At 39.9% G+C, this 19,245-nt stretch overlaps 2 protein-coding genes across 8 annotated transcripts in view; one reads left to right on the plus strand and one right to left on the minus strand.

Annotated features, from left to right (window-relative positions):
* Window positions 1–19,245, plus strand: part of gigyf2 (GRB10 interacting GYF protein 2) — a 119,358-nt gene that overhangs the window by 43,755 nt on the left and 56,358 nt on the right. For 5 of the 7 annotated variants that reach the window (XM_041263860.1, XM_041263864.1, XM_041263862.1 and 2 more), the window contains 2 exons: window positions 14,908–15,027; window positions 16,116–16,372. In XM_041263860.1, coding sequence (XP_041119794.1) covers window positions 14,908–15,027; window positions 16,116–16,372 — 377 coding nt within the window. The remainder of the gene's footprint in view (window positions 1–14,907; window positions 15,028–16,115; window positions 16,373–19,245) is intronic. The other 2 variants (XM_041263863.1, XM_041263866.1) reach the window with 1 other exon arrangement.
* On the minus strand, window positions 5,598–10,723 carry kcnj13 (potassium inwardly rectifying channel subfamily J member 13). Its single transcript, XM_041263867.1, has 3 exons — window positions 8,989–10,723; window positions 7,865–8,362; window positions 5,598–7,343 (listed from the first exon to the last, which is right to left on the minus strand). Exons 1-3 carry the CDS (start codon window positions 9,008–9,010, stop codon window positions 6,745–6,747), a joined length of 1,119 nt encoding a protein of 372 aa, XP_041119801.1. The 5' UTR covers window positions 9,011–10,723; the 3' UTR covers window positions 5,598–6,744.

The following is a 19,245-nucleotide window of genomic DNA, read 5'->3' on the forward strand; positions in this document are numbered from 1 at the left end:
TTTCTAGAGCAGCAATATCTTTTTTTATAGCGAGGTGACCAGAACTGCACACAATATTCAAGATGAGGTCTTACAAGTGCATTGTACAATTTTAACATTACTTCCCTTGATTTAAATTCAACACTTTTCACAATGTATCCGAGCATCTTGTTAGCCTTTTTTATAGCTTCCCCACATTGTCTAGATGAAGACATTTCTGAGTCAACAAAAACTCTAGGTCTTTTTCATAGATTCCTTCTCCAATTTCAATATCTCCCATATGATATTTATAATGTACATTTTTATTTCCTGCGTGCAGTACCTTACACTTTTCCCTATTAAATGTCATTTGCCATGTGTCTGCCCAGTTCTGAATCTTGTCTAGATCATTTTGAATGACCTTTGCTGCTGCAACAGTGTTTGCCACTCCTCCTACTTTTGTGTCATCTGCAAATTTAACAAGTTTGCTTACTATACCAGAATCTAAATCATTAATGTAGATTAGGAATAGCAGAGGACCTAATACTGACCCCTATGGTACACCGCTGGTTACCACACTCCATTCTGAGGTTTTTCCTCTAATCAGTACTTTCTGTTTTCTACATGTTAACCACTCCCTAATCCATGTACATGTGTTTCCTTGAATCCCAACTGCGTTCAGTTTGAGAATTAATCTTTTGTGCTTTGCTTTGACTCTTCTAGTCCAGTTAGTCCCATACAAGTTCTATGGGATTGAGGTCTGGAGACTGGGCAGGCCAGGTCATTAGATTGAGTTGTTAACTTTCCTTCTTCGCCAGATAGTTCTTGCACAACTTTGAGGTGTGTTTCGGGTCATTATCTTGCTGAAGAATGAAGGACTGCCCAACTAGCCGTAATCCTGATGGAATGACATGCCTCTGAAGTATGCTATGATAGCCATGCTGGTTGAGCTTGCCATGGACATGGTAAATATCACCAACTCTGTCACCAGCAAAGCAACCCCAGACCATGACACTGCCTCCTCCATGCTTGACAGTGGGAACCACACATGCAGAACTCATGCGCTCCCCCTCTCTGTGTCTTAAGAATACTCTGTGGTTAGACCCAAATATTTCAAATTTTGACTCATCGGTCCATAAGACCGACTTCCACTCCTCAAACGTCCAGTTTGTGTTTTTTGGCCCAGGCAAGTCTCTTCCTCTTATTCTGCAATCTTAACAATGGTTTCTTTGCAGCAGTTCTTCCAGTTAGGCCAGCTTCAAGCAATCTCCTCTGAACAGTTGATGTTGAAACATCTGTACTTCTAGTAGCTTTTAGCTGAGCTTGTATTTCAGGGGCAGTTAATCGCCGGTTTCACAGACTTGTGACTCAGATGAACTTGTTCTCTGATTCTGTGGTCACCCTTGGCCTGGCTGCCCTTGTTCGGTCCTCATGAGTGCCAGTTTCTTCAAATCGTTTGGTCTTGGCCACAGCAGTTACAGACACTTGCAAAGTTCTTGCCATTTTTCTTAAAGATTGACCTTCATTTCTTAAAGTAATTACAGACTGTCTTTTTTCTTTGCTTAACTGAGCGTATTTTGCCATTTTCTGCTCCCTTACATTCAGGAATGACAAACTTGTGCCTATGCTACCTATATTTATAGTAATCATGGACCCTCACCTGTTAACAATAATTGGTGACAAAAGGTTAATTAGGTAACATGCTAGTTAACTCAGGGAACATCTAACAAAGACACTTTTATACTTAGGCCAGTGTTCTAACACCATGTTATACACATTTCAGACCTTTAACAGACTTAAGAACATAAGAACATAAGAAAGTTTACAAACGAGAGGAGGCCATTCGGCCCATCTTGCTCGTTTGGTTGTTAGTAGCTTATTGATCCCAAAATCTCATCAAGCAGCTTCTTGAAGGATCCCAGGGTGTCAGCTTCAACAACATTACTGGGGAGTTGATTCCAGACCCTCACAATTCTCTGTGTAAAAAAGTGTCTCCTATTTTCTGTTCTGAATGCCCCTTTTTCTAATCTCCATTTGTGACCCCTGGTCCTTGTTTCTTTTTTCAGGCTGAAAAAGTCCCTTGGGTCGACACTGTCAATACCTTTTAGAATTTTGAATGCTTGAATTAGGTCGCCACGTAGTCTTCTTTGTTCAAGACTGAACAGATTCAATTCTTTTAGCCTGTCTGCATATGACATGCCTTTTAAGCCCGGAATAATTCTGGTCGCTCTTCTTTGCACTCTTTCTAGAGCAGCAATATCTTTTTTATAGCGAGGTGACCAGAACTGCACACAATATTCAAGATGAGGTCTTACAAGTGCATTGTACAGTTTTAACATTACTTCCCTTGATTTAAATTCAACACTTTTCACAATGTATCCGAGCATCTTGTTAGCCTTTTTTATAGCTTCCCCACATTGCCTAGATGAAGACATTTCTGAGTCAACAAAAACTCCTAGGTCTTTTTCATAGATTCCTTCTCCAATTTCAATATCTCCCATATGATATTTATAATGTACATTTTTATTTCCTGCGTGCAGTACCTTACACTTTTCTCTATTAAATGTCATTTGCCATGTGTCTGCCCAGTTCTGAATCTTGTCTAGATCATTTTGAATGACCTTTGCTGCTGCAACAGTGTTTGCCACTCCTCCTACTTTTGTGTCGTCTGCAAATTTAACAAGTTTGCTTACTATACCAGAATCTAAATCATTAATGTAGATTAGGAATAGCAGAGGACCTAATACTGATCCCTGTGGTACACCGCTGGTTACCACACTCCATTCTGAGGTTTTTCCTCTAATCAGTACTTTCTGTTTTCTACATGTTAACCACTCCCTAATCCATGTACATGTGTTTCCTTGAATCCCAACTGCGTTCAGTTTGAGAATTAATCTTTTGTGCGGGACTTTGTCAAAAGCTTTCTGGAAATCTAAATAAACCATGTCATATGCTTTGCAATTATCCATTATGGATGTTGCATCCTCAAAAAAATCAAGCAAGTTAGTTAGGCACGATCTCCCTTTCCTAAAACCATGTTGACTGTCTCCCAGTACCCTGTTACCATATAGGTAATTTTCCATTTTGGATCTTATTATAGTTTCCATAAGTTTGCATATAATAGAAGTCAGGCTTACTGGTCTGTAGTTACCTGGTTCAGTTTTGTTTCCCTTTTTGTGGATCGGTATTACGTTTGCAATTTTCCAGTCTGTCGGTACCACCCCTGTGTCAAGAGACTGCTGCATGATCTTGGTTAGCGGTTTGTAAGTTACTTCTTTCATTTACAAACTCACTTCAAATTCACTTCTATCAGTGTTAGAAAACATAACGTTATAGTAAATACTAATGAAGTTGTAAAAACACTAACTATAAATAAAGCAGAGTTATGAAAGAAAATTAAGAGAATATTAAATATAAAACAAATAAAAAGCACTTAAACAGCAGATAGCAGAAGCAACTAACAACTGCTACACACACAAGAACAGTACAAAGGCAGCTCACAGCACATGCTGGGGTGGTGGTGAATGCTGTGATGTCCGCCTTGCGCAGACACAATACGATCAGACACTTTATAAGCTCCCTTCTCGTAAGAGCAAAAATATGCTTGTTTAGTGGTGGGGGGTGGGGGGTTAACAACTTACATATGTTCTGCAGCAGTGGAAGTAAATTAAGCCTTGAAAGTTGATGCTAACAGTTCCTACAGGTGTCCCAACTTTTGTTGATTGCTTACAAACCCTCTGTCTATATAAAAGCAGTGTTGGAACAGACTTACTACACCCTCTTAAGCATTATTTCGAGAGTATTGTACTGCAGGAAGTAGTATATTGCTATCATAATGGTGAGAAAGGCAATTAAAGGAAGACAGACAGACCATTATAACCCTTAAAAGTGTAGCTCTTTCCTTTAGAAAAACTGCAAAGAAAGCCAAGGTGTCAGTGAGTACAGTTTCCTACACCATCACAAGGCACTTGGAAACGGGAGGAAAGTCTGACAGTAAGAGGTCTGGCAGACCCAAAGCCACAACAGAATCAGAAGACAAGTTTCTGAGCGTCAACAGCTTGCGTGATAGGCGGCTCACACGACAACAGTTTCAAGCACAGCTTAACACTGGTCGAAGTAAGTCTCAGTTTCAACTGTGAAGAGAAGACTTCGAGCTGCAGTTCTGACAGGTCGAGTGGCAGTAAGAAAGCCATTTCTAGATGGCAAAATAAGAAAGAGAGGCTTTCCTGGGCCATGAAGCACCGCCAGTGGACTACTGAAGACTGGAGAAAGGTCTTCTGGACCGATTAATCAAAATTTGAAATCTTCGGTTCATCACGCAGGGTTTTTGTACGCTGTCGAGTAGGCGGAAGGATGGTTCCTCGGTGTGTGACACCAACTGTCAAACATGGAGGGGGAAGTGTGATGGTCTGGGACTCTCTTGCTGGATCCAGAATAGACAACTTGCACAGAGCGAGTGGCACACTGAACCAAAACGGCTACCACAGCATTTTGCAGCGCCATGCAATACCCTCTGGTATACGCCTAGTTGGTCAGGGGTTCATCCTACAGCAAGAGATAATGACTCAAAACATACCTCCAGGCTATGTCAGAACTACCTTCCTTTGCATAGAGTTGATTAGGCTGTTGATTTTAGAGCAATTTGTAGATTTTATTTTTCACTTTGACATTATGGACTTTTTTGTGTTGATCAGTGGCAAAAACTGCTAATTAAATCCATTTTGATTCCATGTTGTAACAATAAAATGTGGTAAAGTCCAAGGGCAATGAATACTTTTGAGAGCCACTGTATATGTAATATGTGTGTGTTATCCCTGATACATGCCCTTATGTTGCCTGAAAACATTTGTCAGTAGTGTTATAAATTAGACTGACACTTAAATGTTAGCAGCAGAAAACCAATGTCTTTTGGAGATGGTTTGCAGGATGAAACCACCCCATTATACGTGCACTATTTCAACTATAAACTAGAGCTGCCAGGCAGTTTTACGGCTCCCAAGCCCCAGTATCAGTACCTGTCTAAGCGTGTTTAGTTCTCAATGTGCCAAGTTTAAAATCAGCAACTTCAACAGTTCTACAGAAGATTTTGAAAGTTTTTTTTTTTTTTCCAGAAATGTCAGGCAGCCATCTTGTTTAACTCGGGTTTCTTAAGTCAGTTGTATTGCTACAGTGTCAAGGATGATGCTTGTGAAGTTTTGAGTTAGTCAATTAAACAGTTTGTCAATTGAGGCGGTTTTAAATTTCAGATGTAAACATACACCTGGCAGCCATCTTGTTTTATAAAACATCACCATTTCGACATTTTGTATTCCGTTGTTGCTGGGACGATAACTACCAAGTTTGGCGTTTGTTGGACAAACTGTTTTCAAACAGCAGCAGTTTGGTATGCGTTTCGATAAGATTTGTGGCAGTCATTTTGACATCTAAAATTTATTGCAGAAACTTCTGCTTAGCAAACTTGATGCGGGGTTTGGATGCTGATTTATATATACCAAGTCAATCAATCAATCACTTCACCTGTTCCCTAGAAGAAGATTTCAAAAATTTGGGGGCATCTGACAGCCAATGTATCCAGATTTGTTACCTGCCAAGTCAGAACCTGATCAGTCACACAGCTTCTAAGCAGCAGTTTAAAGTTTTGGGAAGAAAAATATATATTTTTTTTTTTTAATCTGTAATAATAGCTTCCCAGCCTTTGGCTTGGAAGCCTGTTAACTATATAAAGTCTGCCCTTAGCGTTTTGGTTTTTAAGTAGTTTGCGCATATAGTTAAAAATAAATAAAGTCCATACAATCATCTTTTGTTCACATAAATTTCAACAATATTCACGCTGTAGCAGCATGACTCCCAATCTGAATTCAGATTTGTCAGAAGTCGAGTACAGAATCAAGCCTGTTTAGTAAAAGCACTTTCTACAAGTGAATGTGCAGAACAGTGTTTTATTAGTAGATTTGATATTAGAAAATGGATCAGATTTAATTTAACATGATTGGTCAGTACAGTGTCTCTATTACTAGTAAAGGACCTTGAATGTTATCCTCAAATCCTGTAGAAAATATTGAAATATTAATTTTTGTAATTTACTTTTTTCTGCTTGAAGAAAATCTCTCCATACACACCCACAAAATGTAGACTAAAGGTTACTTCCTCAGGGTTCTATATATGTTCAATCTGTCTTAAATTGAGTTTAGCAAATAAAGTAGAAAAGGTGTGGTTTGAATCGGCGCCGATACGGTTACCACAATAGCAAGTAGTCTCCAGTTTAGATGACATGTTAGTTGAAATGAAACAACTGGATGCAAGCTGATTCCTTTCAGCAACTTTATTACAGCACATTGTAATAAGCAGATGCTGGGCTTTTTTTCTCTAACAAGCTAGACAGGAGGCTTTGAATAAACTTAATGAAGAAACACAATTGTCATTAGCATGTGTAGGCTACAAGATTCCTTTGTCTTACGCAAAAAAATTGTATTAGGACCTAACAGAAGCTTTTAAATGCTCAAACTAAAAAGTTGAGGGAGATAAAAAAAAAAAAACAAAAAAAACAAACAGCTTGAAAACTGTTTTGTCCTTTTGTGTGACCTGAAAAAAAGTTGCTATTATACATGACATGATGATGGTTTTTTCTTTTTCTACAAATGACAACTGAAAATGAAAACAACCTCCATTTCTCCCAAGAAGTTTAATACAGGTTTATTTAATTTTTTTTATAAATCCCATAGGGCTGGGCTATCAGAAACAAAGCTATTTTTAAGGCTGATCCCACTTTCTCTCCTCTTCCCACAGTCAGTCATTACCTGCAGATGTCTCTGCATGATCTCTGTTGTTTTGAACAATAAAGTCGTTCTCCCCATCTCCCTTTGAAAGTGATCCGTCTGGAAGTACTGTGTCGAAGTTGCCCATGTTCACGGTGTAGCAGCTCGGCGCACCCAGCTCCAGAAAGGGTGCAAAGCGGTGATGCATCTTGATCTCGGCTTGCGTGTAGGAAGTCCTCTTCTGACAAGACTCGCCCGTGCCCTCCTGGGCTGCAGACAGGAAGACCACCAACTCAAAGTGTGCCAGGCTGCCCTCCTGCAGGGCTGAGTAGAGGGGGCTGTAGCGATTGAGGGGGTGGTAGAAGGTGAGAGGGAAGATGAAGAAGGGGCACTCGCTCCCCCCCAGCCGGTCCAGGTGGAACTCCACCCTGGTCTGGTGCAGCGTCTGCTTGTCGCGCTCCTGGTATAGCACGGCACTTGCTCGCACGTCGGTCAGCGGACTCGCACGCATGTTGGCTGCACGGAACATGAGGCAGATCTCTCCCTCATGGTGCCCCACCACAGCAAAGGAGCTGAACTTGATGGTGCTCGCGCGCTGTTTTGGTCTGGCGATCTTAGCTACAAAAGCACCTGGAAGTTAAGAATGAAAGCAAATTGTTACTATTCACCATATAAAAAAATACCTTATTGGTAGCCAGTTTTGAAAACAGTTTGCTTTTTGACTGACTAATGTCATGAAACTAGTAGGAATAGAAAAAAAACAAAAAAAACCCAACAATTTTAAAAGTGGACAGGTTTTGAGGAAGAACCTGTCTGTCTTTCGTGTTTTTTTTTTTTTTTTTTTTTTTTTTTTGTTCTAACAAGTCTGTACTTGCTAACTTTTGCTTTCATAGCTTTAAGTACTGTGTAGCAAAGTGACTGTTTGTTTTAATAAGTTTGTTTCATAGGTCGTCTTGACGACCTGAGGAGGCAAGTCAGGTTATGGTTTCCTGTCTTGATATAGTCTCTGAGTAATTACCTGGATATAATTAATTTTTAAACTAAAGCTTAGTAGAAAGGTACAACTTCAATGGTTAATAATCATTTAGCAGAAAACTAGAAATGCGACAAAGTATATAGGACAGAACTGAACCCTGATGCTGGCTGTGTACCTGTAATGAAAGCCTCCAGCATGAGTCCCAGGAGCATCTGCACAGCCAGCAGGGCGATGGCGCTGGGGCAGTCCCCGCTGGGAAACATGGTGCCGTAGCCGATGGTGAGCTGGGTCTCCAGGGAGAAGGAGAAGGCGGCTGTGAAGCTGGTGATGTACTTGACGCACACTGTGTGGTTTTGTGGGGGGTGGTCGTGGTCCACCCCTAGGTCTCCGTTCACGTGGGCCAGCAGGTACCATAGACAGGCGAACAGGAGCCAATGGGCCAGGAAGGAGGTGCAGAAGGCCAGCAGAACCCAGCGCCAGCGCAGGTCCACCAGGGTGCTCCAGATATCACGCAGGTAGAGCAGCCCTTTGGCAGGGGAGCCACGCTGGCTGCCGCTGCGCAGGGTGCAGTGCCCGTCTTTGGTGAACAGCCGCTGGCGCATTGGAGTTATCAGAAGGGAAGAAACTCTCCTGTCCATCTCGGCTCGGGTGCCTGTGGCTGGCAGCTTGTGATCTGAAACCAGAGTGAATAAATCAACTTTAAATGTGATAACCACACTCTATCAAGACAAAAATACACTTGCTGGAACATTTTTCTATTAAAATACTATGTATCTGATGTTTTACAGTTTATAGTGGTAGGTGGATTTTCATTGGGGAGGAAATTTGTGATAGTTTTACCATTAGTTCTCTATTAGCCGAGTTTATTTATTCCCCCATTATACAAGAAAAAAAGTTTACTGTGCCACCATAAAAAAACATACCCATTGCTGAGTTCAGGAACTGATTACACAATGGTGTGATCAGTTGTTATGATCCATGGGAGCCTTGGATGTCGTGAGAAGTGCAGTGCATTGCACGCTCAAGGCACGCATGTCAGGACATCATATAAAATGAGGACACCCCAATATGATGAAATACACAGATAGCTTGTCATATAGTAATGCAATCGGATAGATTGCTTGTTTTATTCAAAATTTGTTACACTGTTACTGTAGTGAACTTTATTTACTAAACGAGCTGTTGGCCTACTTTCTTTGTGATGCTCACCGATCTTCCTCTAACCTATTTCTGATCGGTGATAGTAAAGATCGTTCATATTTTGATAGCAGTTGTTAAGCTGTTCTGCCACTCCCTTACCTCCTGCTGCTGTCCTTAGCATTAGTGTTGTGGTGGTTCACTTCTGGCACTAGTGTGAATTTCAGCAAGACAGTCTGCAGCTGCTCCAAAGTCCCAATAGCTTCCGACCTGCAAGGGGAAGAGAAGTCAGCTTATAAATGTGTGGTTGGTGATGTGATTGCTGTTAAGTCATTCATTTACTGTGAGCCTCCGAGGGATGAAGCACAACAGAGCTCTGTTTCAGTTCCTGTGGAGCACCAGTAAGACCACTGCTACCATTGCATTTAAAGAAATTTGGGGGGAGGGGACAACTCTTCCAATACCACGTGAAGATGTCTGCTGTTTTGTGCTATGCTATGTCAAATTAATTTGTCTCTATCTTCATGGGCTGCTTAATTTTTTTATATATATATTTTTTTTAAACTGGACTAAATGGATGAGTGCATGTGTCACATTCTCTTGAACTATTCTTTGTGGAACTTTGTGGTTCAGTCCATGCGATTCAGTTTGACAGTTCAGCTGACAGTACCTTCTCAGTGGAAAAGCATTTCTTTCATTTGAGTACTCTGCTGTCTTGTAGGTATATGCGATACATTTCACCTTCTATTTGATTTGTGCTTTTAGTAGTATATTCAGATAACTTATTTGGCATGAGGTAAGACCGTGGGTCTCGTTTTCAATATTTTACTATTATTATTATTATTACACTTCACGAGAATCAATCTTCAGATGATGTCTGCATTCTTTTTTTTTTTTATCCTAGTTGTTGAACTGCCTAAAACAAATTGGAATGAAGCCTGAATCCCATGAGAAAAAAACTGCAGTTTACCTTAATAACAAAACCAAACTAATACTGCTATTTTGGGGAGATTAATCATTAAAAGGATAAAGGGCTTTTTTGTGCTATTTGTAAGCAAATAATGACCTAGCTTTCAGAATTATCCATAAAAACTATTTGTTTGAGATCACAGGCTTCATCACATGAAGTGCATGTGCTGGTTCTTGAGGGAACAGGCCTCCAAGGGGAATGGAAGTCTTTGTGCAAGCGGTCATGAAGCAGTGAATGCAGACAGCATGGGCTTTTTCTTTCTCAGGATTGTTCACTGTAACCTCACAATCCAGACAGAAACTGCTTTAGCACTAGTACTGTATGTTTAGTTTTGTTTCTTGCCACTCACAAATCCAGCCTCTGCTCTACATCAAGGCAGTGCAGTAAAATGGTTATGTCTTATGAGCCCAGTTCATGTTCAATCCCAGAGGTTTTCCAGCTTAGGAAACCCAGTCACTTCTCCCAGTTGAGTGTGGGACTTGTGTTTTGAGAATGTGTTCTGCAATTGCAGTACCACACAACAGGCTTCGTTCACTGTATCTTGCAAACACAGAAAGCTACAAGATCGAATCAAAACTGGGCACACTGTAGAGTTTTGTTGAAGTTCTGTTCTTTTTGATAGGATTGTGTAATAGTCTATCTTCTGAACAACTCAATTTAATTAAACTACATACGGCCAAATGCTCGAACTACACCGTGGTCACCTGATCTGGAGATAACGTTTGCTTCTCTTGTTTTCCTGAAACTGCTTGGTCATGTCTATGGTGTACTATTCTATACAAACTGCACATGTGGATCATGACATTGACAGCAGAGCAGATACCTAAAAATAGTGAACTATGATGTTAAAATCACAAGTAAAATTGGATCTGGCTTCAAAAAGCGCTCTCCTTCATACCAGAGAAAACGTTAAACAGCAGGAGCCTAATTTAGAATTGAGTATTTTAATACAGATTTTTCTACAGTTTTTATTTAAGGAAAACACTTTTGAAAGTACAGATGTTTCTGGCAGTGTAGATTGAATAGACTGATTTGGCATAGAAGTCCATCCAAAGAAGTCGAGTGTTTCACAGAACTCAGACTGTTTGCCTTGTCTTAAGGTCCTCAATTTGACAGACTGCAGCTTAGAGGTGCAGTCTATTAATTGATGCATGTGAATATACCTGGTTTAAGGGTTAACGCATTGCATTCTCTCAATCTCTTCTGTAGTGCATGACAAGATAAATTAATACTTTGAGTTTCAATGGTTACATTGTACATTTCCTGTAAGACTTTACATCTGTTTAATATATTAAGACAAATGTTTACTGTTTTACACAGATACTTTTTCAGTATAACATTGTATTCAGTAGTTCAATCAGGCTGAACATTTTGACGGTGTCTATCAATACCTTACTCATGACCCTAGTTTCTTTCTAGCCCATAACTATAAAATAAATAAAAACACAACAGGACCTTCCAGTAATGGTTACCTTGTTTGATTTCCTTCTTAGGTAAGTGTAATCTTTGGAAAGTATAAACTACAACTTTTGATATAAACAACAATAATGATGGGTACGGTAAACTACAACTTACTGAAGAAATGGTCTGTTAAGCAGATGATCCCCTTGGCTGTCAATGCCTCCACTTCATACAACAGGCTGCACATACACTTACTTGCCCATCCGGATTGTTCTGTTGGTAACTTACCAGCTGTTGGGGTTTGGGGGAGGGAGGGGGTTTCTTCTGATTTTAAATAGTGCTGGTTCACCCAACTGATGACGTGTCCAGAGGGAAAGTGAGCCTGATGTTTCATCGAGGGTGCATACAGAGCGTCCTCTGATTCTGCTGCTGCGTCTGTCTGCTAGTTTGAGCTCGCCGCTGGCCTCTTTCAAACTGCAGCATCTCTCCGAGGCTGATTGGATTGGTCACTTTTCCCTGCAGGTGGCCAATTACAGCTGCTGTACTAAGAGTCCTGTCAGATTTCCCTTGGAAAACATTAACTGCTGCTTCATTACCAGTGTTCTTGAAAACAACTACAAAACTCTAAAGTGTATGAACCCTTCACCTTAACACTGAAGAAGCTGTGCGCTCGAGCACAAAGCCACCAGGAGCTGTGCTTATGGCCTCTCATTGGCCATCGTAAGTGGATGCTTGTTGAAAGCTATTTCAGGGCTGCTCTGTGGTAGTGTGAGGACTTGTCAAGAAGGTTTTTTGTTTTGCGGTCTGTAGATATATTTTTGGTTCTGCATTTTTTAGTTTTAATATTTGCAGTGTCCTCTTGCTATTGCTCCTTGGTTTTCTGCCTCGGCAGGGTTCTCTAGTTGTTTTACAACACATGGACTGTGCATTGAGTTTTTGGATAAATCGATTGAGATGGTGGGAGCCAGTTTATCCCATGTTGTCTTGGTGCTTTTCATACTCTGTTTTTGAAGACCTTGTAACATAAAATGGAATGACAGTCAATCTTTTTGTCATTTAATTATTTTTCTAAATTAGAATCATTGATATTTTCATCTTTTGTATCAGTGCACTATTTCTAAGAAGTTTAACGCCTCATATAAACCTGCTTCTCTATAATGACTGAAACACTGCTAGTGTTTTGCAGAACAGCCAGTCCTTGACAATCTTGCTCAAAAGTAAGCCACATTGGGAGCATGCCGCTGCAGTTCTCATTACCCTTATAACACTAGTATATAATCGATATATAGCATCTGAGACAGGGGGTTAGTGTGTGTAAGTGGTGGCTATGAGGGACTAATAGATTGTTGTTGCACTGCTGTTTGATTGCACTCCAATCTTTGCAGTCAGTGTAGTCCACTCACACATTCTGATTCTGTATTTAAGCGATGGTGCCAGTCGAAGGCTATTCCATGTGGTAATTGACCATGATTGGAGTTATGCGTAATGAGCCGAAGGCGATCATGAAAGTGGTCCGTATGGTAGAGCCTTCATCAAGAGGACATTGTCGCTATTGTCTAACCCTTTGCAGTCTATTAATTTGTTTTCGCACGTGCTGTTTATTTTACACGCAGTTTAAATTCTTAGTGTTGTGTCTCCAGCCAAGCCACACTCCTTGTTCGATGTTGAAGTAACTTACAAAAATAGATGGTGAGTAAGTAGATTCAAGAAAATGCACAGAGTCCTTTTCTTAAATCAGTTGCCAGGTTTATTGAAATATGCAGGGAGTCTGGTCCCAGGTACAGGACAAAACACTCAACATTACAATGTTTGCATGACATTAAATACCCTTCTGTATAGATGGTCCACCTCCCCTTTCTCTGACACTTAACCAATGGTCAAGGTACAACACATTATTCTGTTAATTTAGTGTGTGTGTAGTCTTGTGTGACAACCTCTGAACTCGGTGCATTCTTCACACTCCTGGAGAAAAAAGGTCCATAAATCTGCCCCTTTGATCCCAGTGGCATTATCTCTTTCGATCTCTCTGAGAACCTCTGGGTCCAATGCCAGTCCCTGGGAGCCTTTTAGCCCCTTTATGCTTTGCATTCCAAAGTCTTACAGCCTGGCCCCTTCTGGTCCACAGCATTGTTATCTCGTTAGCTTGCAGTCATTGTTGGGCAAGAGTTTGTAGACGCATCGTCTCTATCAATTGTAAGCAGTACATGCAATTTGAACCAAACAGTCTGCTATCTGCAATATTAGTCTCTTTTCAGAAAAAAACACCAGTATAGCTCTGCCAGTCCACATGCGTAGCAAACTGCTAATCAATTCTCAATCCATGTTTTCCAACAGATGTACATACCTCTTTATAGACATGCATACTGATAAATCCTCTGATCCTCGTTTTATCACCAAACTCCTCAGTAATGCGATCCAAGTCATTCTCTTATTGCTGTAACATCTCTGAAAATGTCCGCGATACTCTGAGTGCTAGATGCGGAAGCAGCGATCTCCTTTGTGTCTGTGTTATCTCAGTGGTACAGGGGCTATCTGTATTGCTCAGATGTCCCCCCCCCCCCGAAGCTTCATTCGGCGCTTATCGGTTTCACTCAACCATTGAAAGTTTCTCAGCTTTTTCTGGAGAAAAAACTAGTAGAAACCTGTGCTTTTTGTCTTTTTACGTCTTTCGGACTGGAAAAGGAAAATTGTAATGTCAGTTCTGGTCCGACAGGACCACAAAGGGTTAAAACCTAGATTTACCTTGAACCTGTAATGTACCCTTCTGCTGAGTACAGTTTTTGGAAAATAGTCCCTAAAAGGATCACATACATAGTTAGAGAAAAAAAAAATTAAACATACCACTTTTTTACTTGCAGAGCTGTTTAGTTTATCTGAATTGAGCAATATTGAATTATCTGTGTCTCGCAAGAGCGCCACTCGAGCTGAAGGCACTTTTTTACACAGAGAATTGTGAGGGTCTGGAATCAACTCCCCAGTAATGTTGTTGAAGCTGACACCCTGGGATCCTTCTAGAAGCTGCTTGATGAGATTTTGGGATCAATAAGCTACTAACAACCAAACGAGCAAGATGGGCCGAATGGCCTCCTCTCGTTTGTAAACTTTCTTATGTTCTTATGAGAGGCTGTGATTGGCAGTTACGGATACAGATTGGTTGCTTTCATCAGTGCAAAGTATTAATTAGCTGGGTTTGGTAGATAATAAATTTGCACCAATTGTCTTATTTAGTATTTGCTCCAAGTCAAAATGAAAAAGCCGGCACTTGTGCAGATTGATTTTAAATTTGATTCACGGGTGATGCCGCGACATTCCAGCGGGCATCTACTGTCCATTTAGTCATCGCTAGAGCTAGAAGCTGATTGGCTGATTAATTCAAATACATTCTAAAGCATTTTTATTTTAACATTGAATGTATCTATTACTGATTCATTGCATAAAACTGTTTCACTTAACCATACTTAATTATAGATTTATGGTACAAAAAAGCCAGTTCAGAATTTAAAAACTCAAGAACTTGTTTGAACAAAGTGGAAAAGCACATTGAGTGGGATTTTTAGAAACCACCACTTGTCTTGAAGACAGTAAGAGACCTGTAGTTTGTCATTGAATTTAAGTTTATTTTAGTATTTCTAATCTTAACACTATTAAATATGTATTGGTAGTAGTTTAATACAAAGTTTAAATGAATTTATTTTTTGTTTGTCTTTCAGTTAGATCAAATTACGAAGAGGGTGGCGCGACGGTGGTGGTGGCAGCGGCGGCGGCCCGCAAGCACGAGTTCACGCGATCGGAGAGTGAGAACTGGAGAACGTCTCGGGAGGAGCAGAGCAGTGAGTGCGAGGAGGCCTGCTGCTACCAAATTTTAATTTATCAGTGTATACATCTTTTGGTAATATATTTAGGGATCTTGGTTTTCGGTTTTTATTTTTGATCATGTGATGTCCCTTAAGTTGTTCTGAGCTGACTCCATTTCTTAATTGTAAACTCTTACAAAAGTGTTGATTGTGGAACAAGATACTTTAGTTTTTTTCTTCTGAAACTTGAATGAAATTCTGTTTCATTGATAAAGGCAGCTCCTTATTTCATTCAAACCGAACTGAAAGAGAAGTTAAATGGATTTAACTAAATCGTTATTAAGAGAACTATTTACAAAACAGGTTATAACATTTTTGCAACAACCCGTTATGATTTTAAATCTCGGGGTGGGGGGGGTGTCAATTTTTACTTTACTTGCCTTTTTGTGTTTGATTTGAATTAAAAAACAGAATCGTCTCATTGAAGTTACAGTAACACTTTCCCCAAGGGTTTAAGAAAGACGGTTCAAAATAACTTTTTAAAGGGAATCACATGTTGAATTAAAACTGAAAATGAAGAGCCCTAAATATATTGAACAATGGGTATTAAAGCAAAACTTAACTGTCCTAAATAGTTTCAAAGCCACTGCTTTAATTTAGATGAAATCCATCAAACTGGATCCTTACAGTTCCAGCAGACCTGTAAAAGAGAAAATCCAGCTATGAGATTTAGTATTGCTGTGAGATTATGCCCCCAAAGCAAGTTAGCTGTTTAGAAACCCAATAATGAAGCCTCACCCAGGTTGTGACAGCATTGAAAAAAGAACAATTTTCTCCTATACCTTTCACAAAAACAAAGCTTCAGTTACTCAAAAAAGAATGGTTATTTAAAAAACAAGTCTTAACTTGGAATACTATGATATGAACATAACCAAAAAAATTAGCACTTAACACATTTGGGTACAGATTTTACATTTTCAGTTTAAGTTAGAGCCTTATTGTAATGCACACAGGACAGTGCTCGCTTGACCAAAGTGTATGAAGTTTGTGGATGGTCCTTGTGGATTTGCTCTTGCAGTCCAGCAGCCCCTCCTCTCCTCTAACCCCTGACTCCCTTTCCCCAGACGGGCCGCGGTCAGCTGGCTGGAGAGAGCTCCCGGAGCAGCGGCGGCGCTTTGGCTTGGAGCCGCGAGGGGAGGAGGAGCAGCGCGGTTATCGCCGGGCACACTCCACCAGCGGCAGTCTGGAGGACGAGAAGGACAGCCTGCCCGAGTGGTGCCTGGAGGATGCTGATGAGGAGATGGGGACCTTCGACTCGTCCGGGGCCTTCCTGTCTCTCAAGGTGAGGGGCTATGAGCTCTCAACCTTCCCCTCGCTCAAGGTAAGAGAGCTGTTGGCTTCCGATCTTCCCATCTCTGAGGGTCAAGGGGTGCCACCTGTACTGACCAACAAACAAATTATTGAAGAAGTCGTCCGTTAATCTTTACACGCAGGGCGATTGTGGACATGGCTTCATGTTGACAGTGGGAACCAATACTTATGTGCCCCTTTCCAGATCCATTTTCCCCACATACCGTTGCTTTGAGCTTAGAGGTCCAAAGTAGCCCTAGAAACTAGCAACAGCTTCTTTGTCCTCCTGCAGCAGTGCAATATTAAACACCTCTGAAATACTGTACTATTCAAATGTAATAGTTGAAAAATGTACTTCGCTTGCAACTACATGTTCAAGAAGTGGATGCCACTGTTTGGTTTTAATATGGGTTGTTTTAACTTTAGGTGGTTCAAGTGTCTTTTTAGCAAAACGTACTTGCATGTCCCATGAGGAGGCCAAGTTGCTTTTTTGCAGCAATCTATGATTTTTTTTATTCTTGTATATATCAATAAAATAATAATATTCATTTGCCCCGAAATACCTCCTAGTATTTTCTGCAAAATGTGGTCAAATATCTTCATAAACTCTGTATATGTATTACCAGAATTAATATAAGCAAACAGTAATAACAGCACCTATACTTATAATACTGTAATTCCATTTCCATATGCTTAGGATGCACCGAGACCTGTCTATGATGTACGTTGCATTATTATTGTGGTAATGTGAATGTATTATACATCCGTAACTTCAAACACACATTAAATTTTCAGTAATACTAAAGAAACTAAGTTAAGTTTAACATACATTTAGACAAAGCTGAAGGAGACTTCTGTATTACTGTTTTGGTTCCCCGGCTGCTTTTGTGTGCGTTTCCTATTGTAGTCACACATTACCAAGATCATCTTTTTTTTTTTTTTTTTTTTTTTTTTGTGAGTTGTTTTTAGAGGGTTACCGCTTATGTTTTTGTACTGCTCAATATTAATTGTGCACCGTGGTGTTCAAACAGAGCACCTGGAGCAAGTAAGGCTGGTTTATGAGCTCAGTAACTGGTTAGCTCATGTAGCTGTGTGTGTCTGGATAAATATCTGTATCAGGTAAACCTCTGTTACCCTATAATTAGGGCCCTACCCCTTTCAAGCTATGAAAAAGTGACACAGACCGTGAAATTCATTCAATTTCAAAAAGAAAGCTCATCATGAACTGGGCAGGATTTATTGATTGACACTTGACAACATCCAGTAACTGGACTCTACTGCCTAACTGGTAGACACAGGCATTCGGGACAGGAAGCCAAATATATAGCAAGTAGTCGTATAAGCAGAAAAATACATAAAGCACTACAGGACAAAACTAAATAAATAAATAAATGTCTAATTTCTAGAGACTTAACGTTTTATAGTTTTTAGCCTGGATGTATTATCCCGCTACAAGCCCATCTCTAGCTCAGAGCTGTGTCTAAATATGGACAGGTATTCACACCGGAAAGACAGGCAATAAAGAACAACAGCATTTCAGAACAGTTTGAGTTACTGTTGCATACAATGATGAGGTTTAAAACCAGAACCGTTTTTTTTTTTTTTCAATAACAATAAGAAATGCAAGAATCACAGAGTGATCCTCTGGGTTTCAGTTTCATTCTCTTTTAGCGTTTCTACTTTGTTAGTCACGTCCTTTTGCTAACTTCAGGGCTTTAATTTTGTTAATGTTTTGTTACACCACTGTGAAATTTAAGATTTAAATGGCTAAAACTGAAATTAATATTTTTAAAATGTTCTGACTGAAATTTTATGAAAATGTGTTTGGTAGGGCCCTGCATATAGTACATTCTTAACCCAGCTGGTGACGTAATTGAGGTTTTATGGAATACAGTTTGAGAATAATGTGACTAAAACTACTAATTTTAAGTAGGGTCCATGGACAGAGTGAGAGAATAGTTATTTTAACTTTGTTTTTTGGGCTGTGTAATTTGTAGGGTTGTGTGTGTTATCATATGGTACCTCAGACCATGTTACTGTGTTGAACCGCTTGTATAGACATGCTTGGGGTGCTCTGAATCGAGTGCATTGTGACTTTTTTTTCTGAGCATGACATCAGATTATCAAGAGCGCATTGTTGAATCTGTCTCATTTGAAGTTTAAACATAGCAGACATTAGTTAAGTTGGTAAGAGCTAGGGACTGTGTCTTTTTTCCTTTTTTTTTTTTTTTTTTTTAGGTTTTTTCAAAAAAGTGTATGAAAATGTAATTCTTTAATTTGGGTGGGGGGTTGAAGTGGTAATTTGTTTTTTAGATGGTATGTTTCTATAGCCCCTTTCACACTGGCGCTCCTACCCGGGTCACAGACCTATCTAGTGTTGCTGGACAAGCTTTGACCCGGATTGAGCGAGACACAATGCACGATGGGGTTCGTAAGCAGGCGATGTAACAAACCACGCTGCAGTTAACAATTGGGTGGAAGCATCTATCAATCTGCTTCCGGGGCGTGGCGCACTTGCTTCTGTCACCCAGGTCGACCGTGGTTCTTCAGAAAGCAGTGTGGAAAAATAATAATAATAATGATAATAAGCAGTGTGGAATCATGTAGCCGACCCACACGACACCGGGTCATGATGAAAAAAATAAATAAAATAATAATGATAATAAGCAGTCATGTTTTACTAAACATTTTAAAACTATTAAACAATTGCCATAATGAACATTATCAGAATTGTTCTTACCTATAAACAGTAACACGTTTTAAAGTTTGGGACTCGCTGTCTGTAGCTTGGTGTTTACATTATTAAGTTATTGGAAGCTAAAATTATTTAAAACACCCTTTTCTTATACCTATATTAATATCATTTTAATTACAAAACTGTATCTCTTGCGTACCAGTATTTAA

Source organism: Polyodon spathula, chromosome 11, assembly GCF_017654505.1.
Source record: "Polyodon spathula isolate WHYD16114869_AA chromosome 11, ASM1765450v1, whole genome shotgun sequence".
NCBI classification, from domain to species: Eukaryota; Metazoa; Chordata; class Actinopteri; order Acipenseriformes; family Polyodontidae; genus Polyodon; species Polyodon spathula.

What these genes read in the sequence shown, in the direction of transcription:
- kcnj13 (XM_041263867.1), bottom strand. Translation starts at nt 9,010, where the DNA reads ATGCTAAGGACAGCAGCAGGAG. An exon ending in GCTAAGGACAGCAGCAGGAG is followed by an intron (nt 8,363 to 8,988) that starts GTAAGGGAGTGG and finishes CTCTGGTTTCAG; the next exon opens with ATCACAAGCTGCCAGCCACA. An exon ending in GCTGGAGGCTTTCATTACAG is followed by an intron (nt 7,344 to 7,864) that starts GTACACAGCCAG and finishes CTTAACTTCCAG; the next exon opens with GTGCTTTTGTAGCTAAGATC.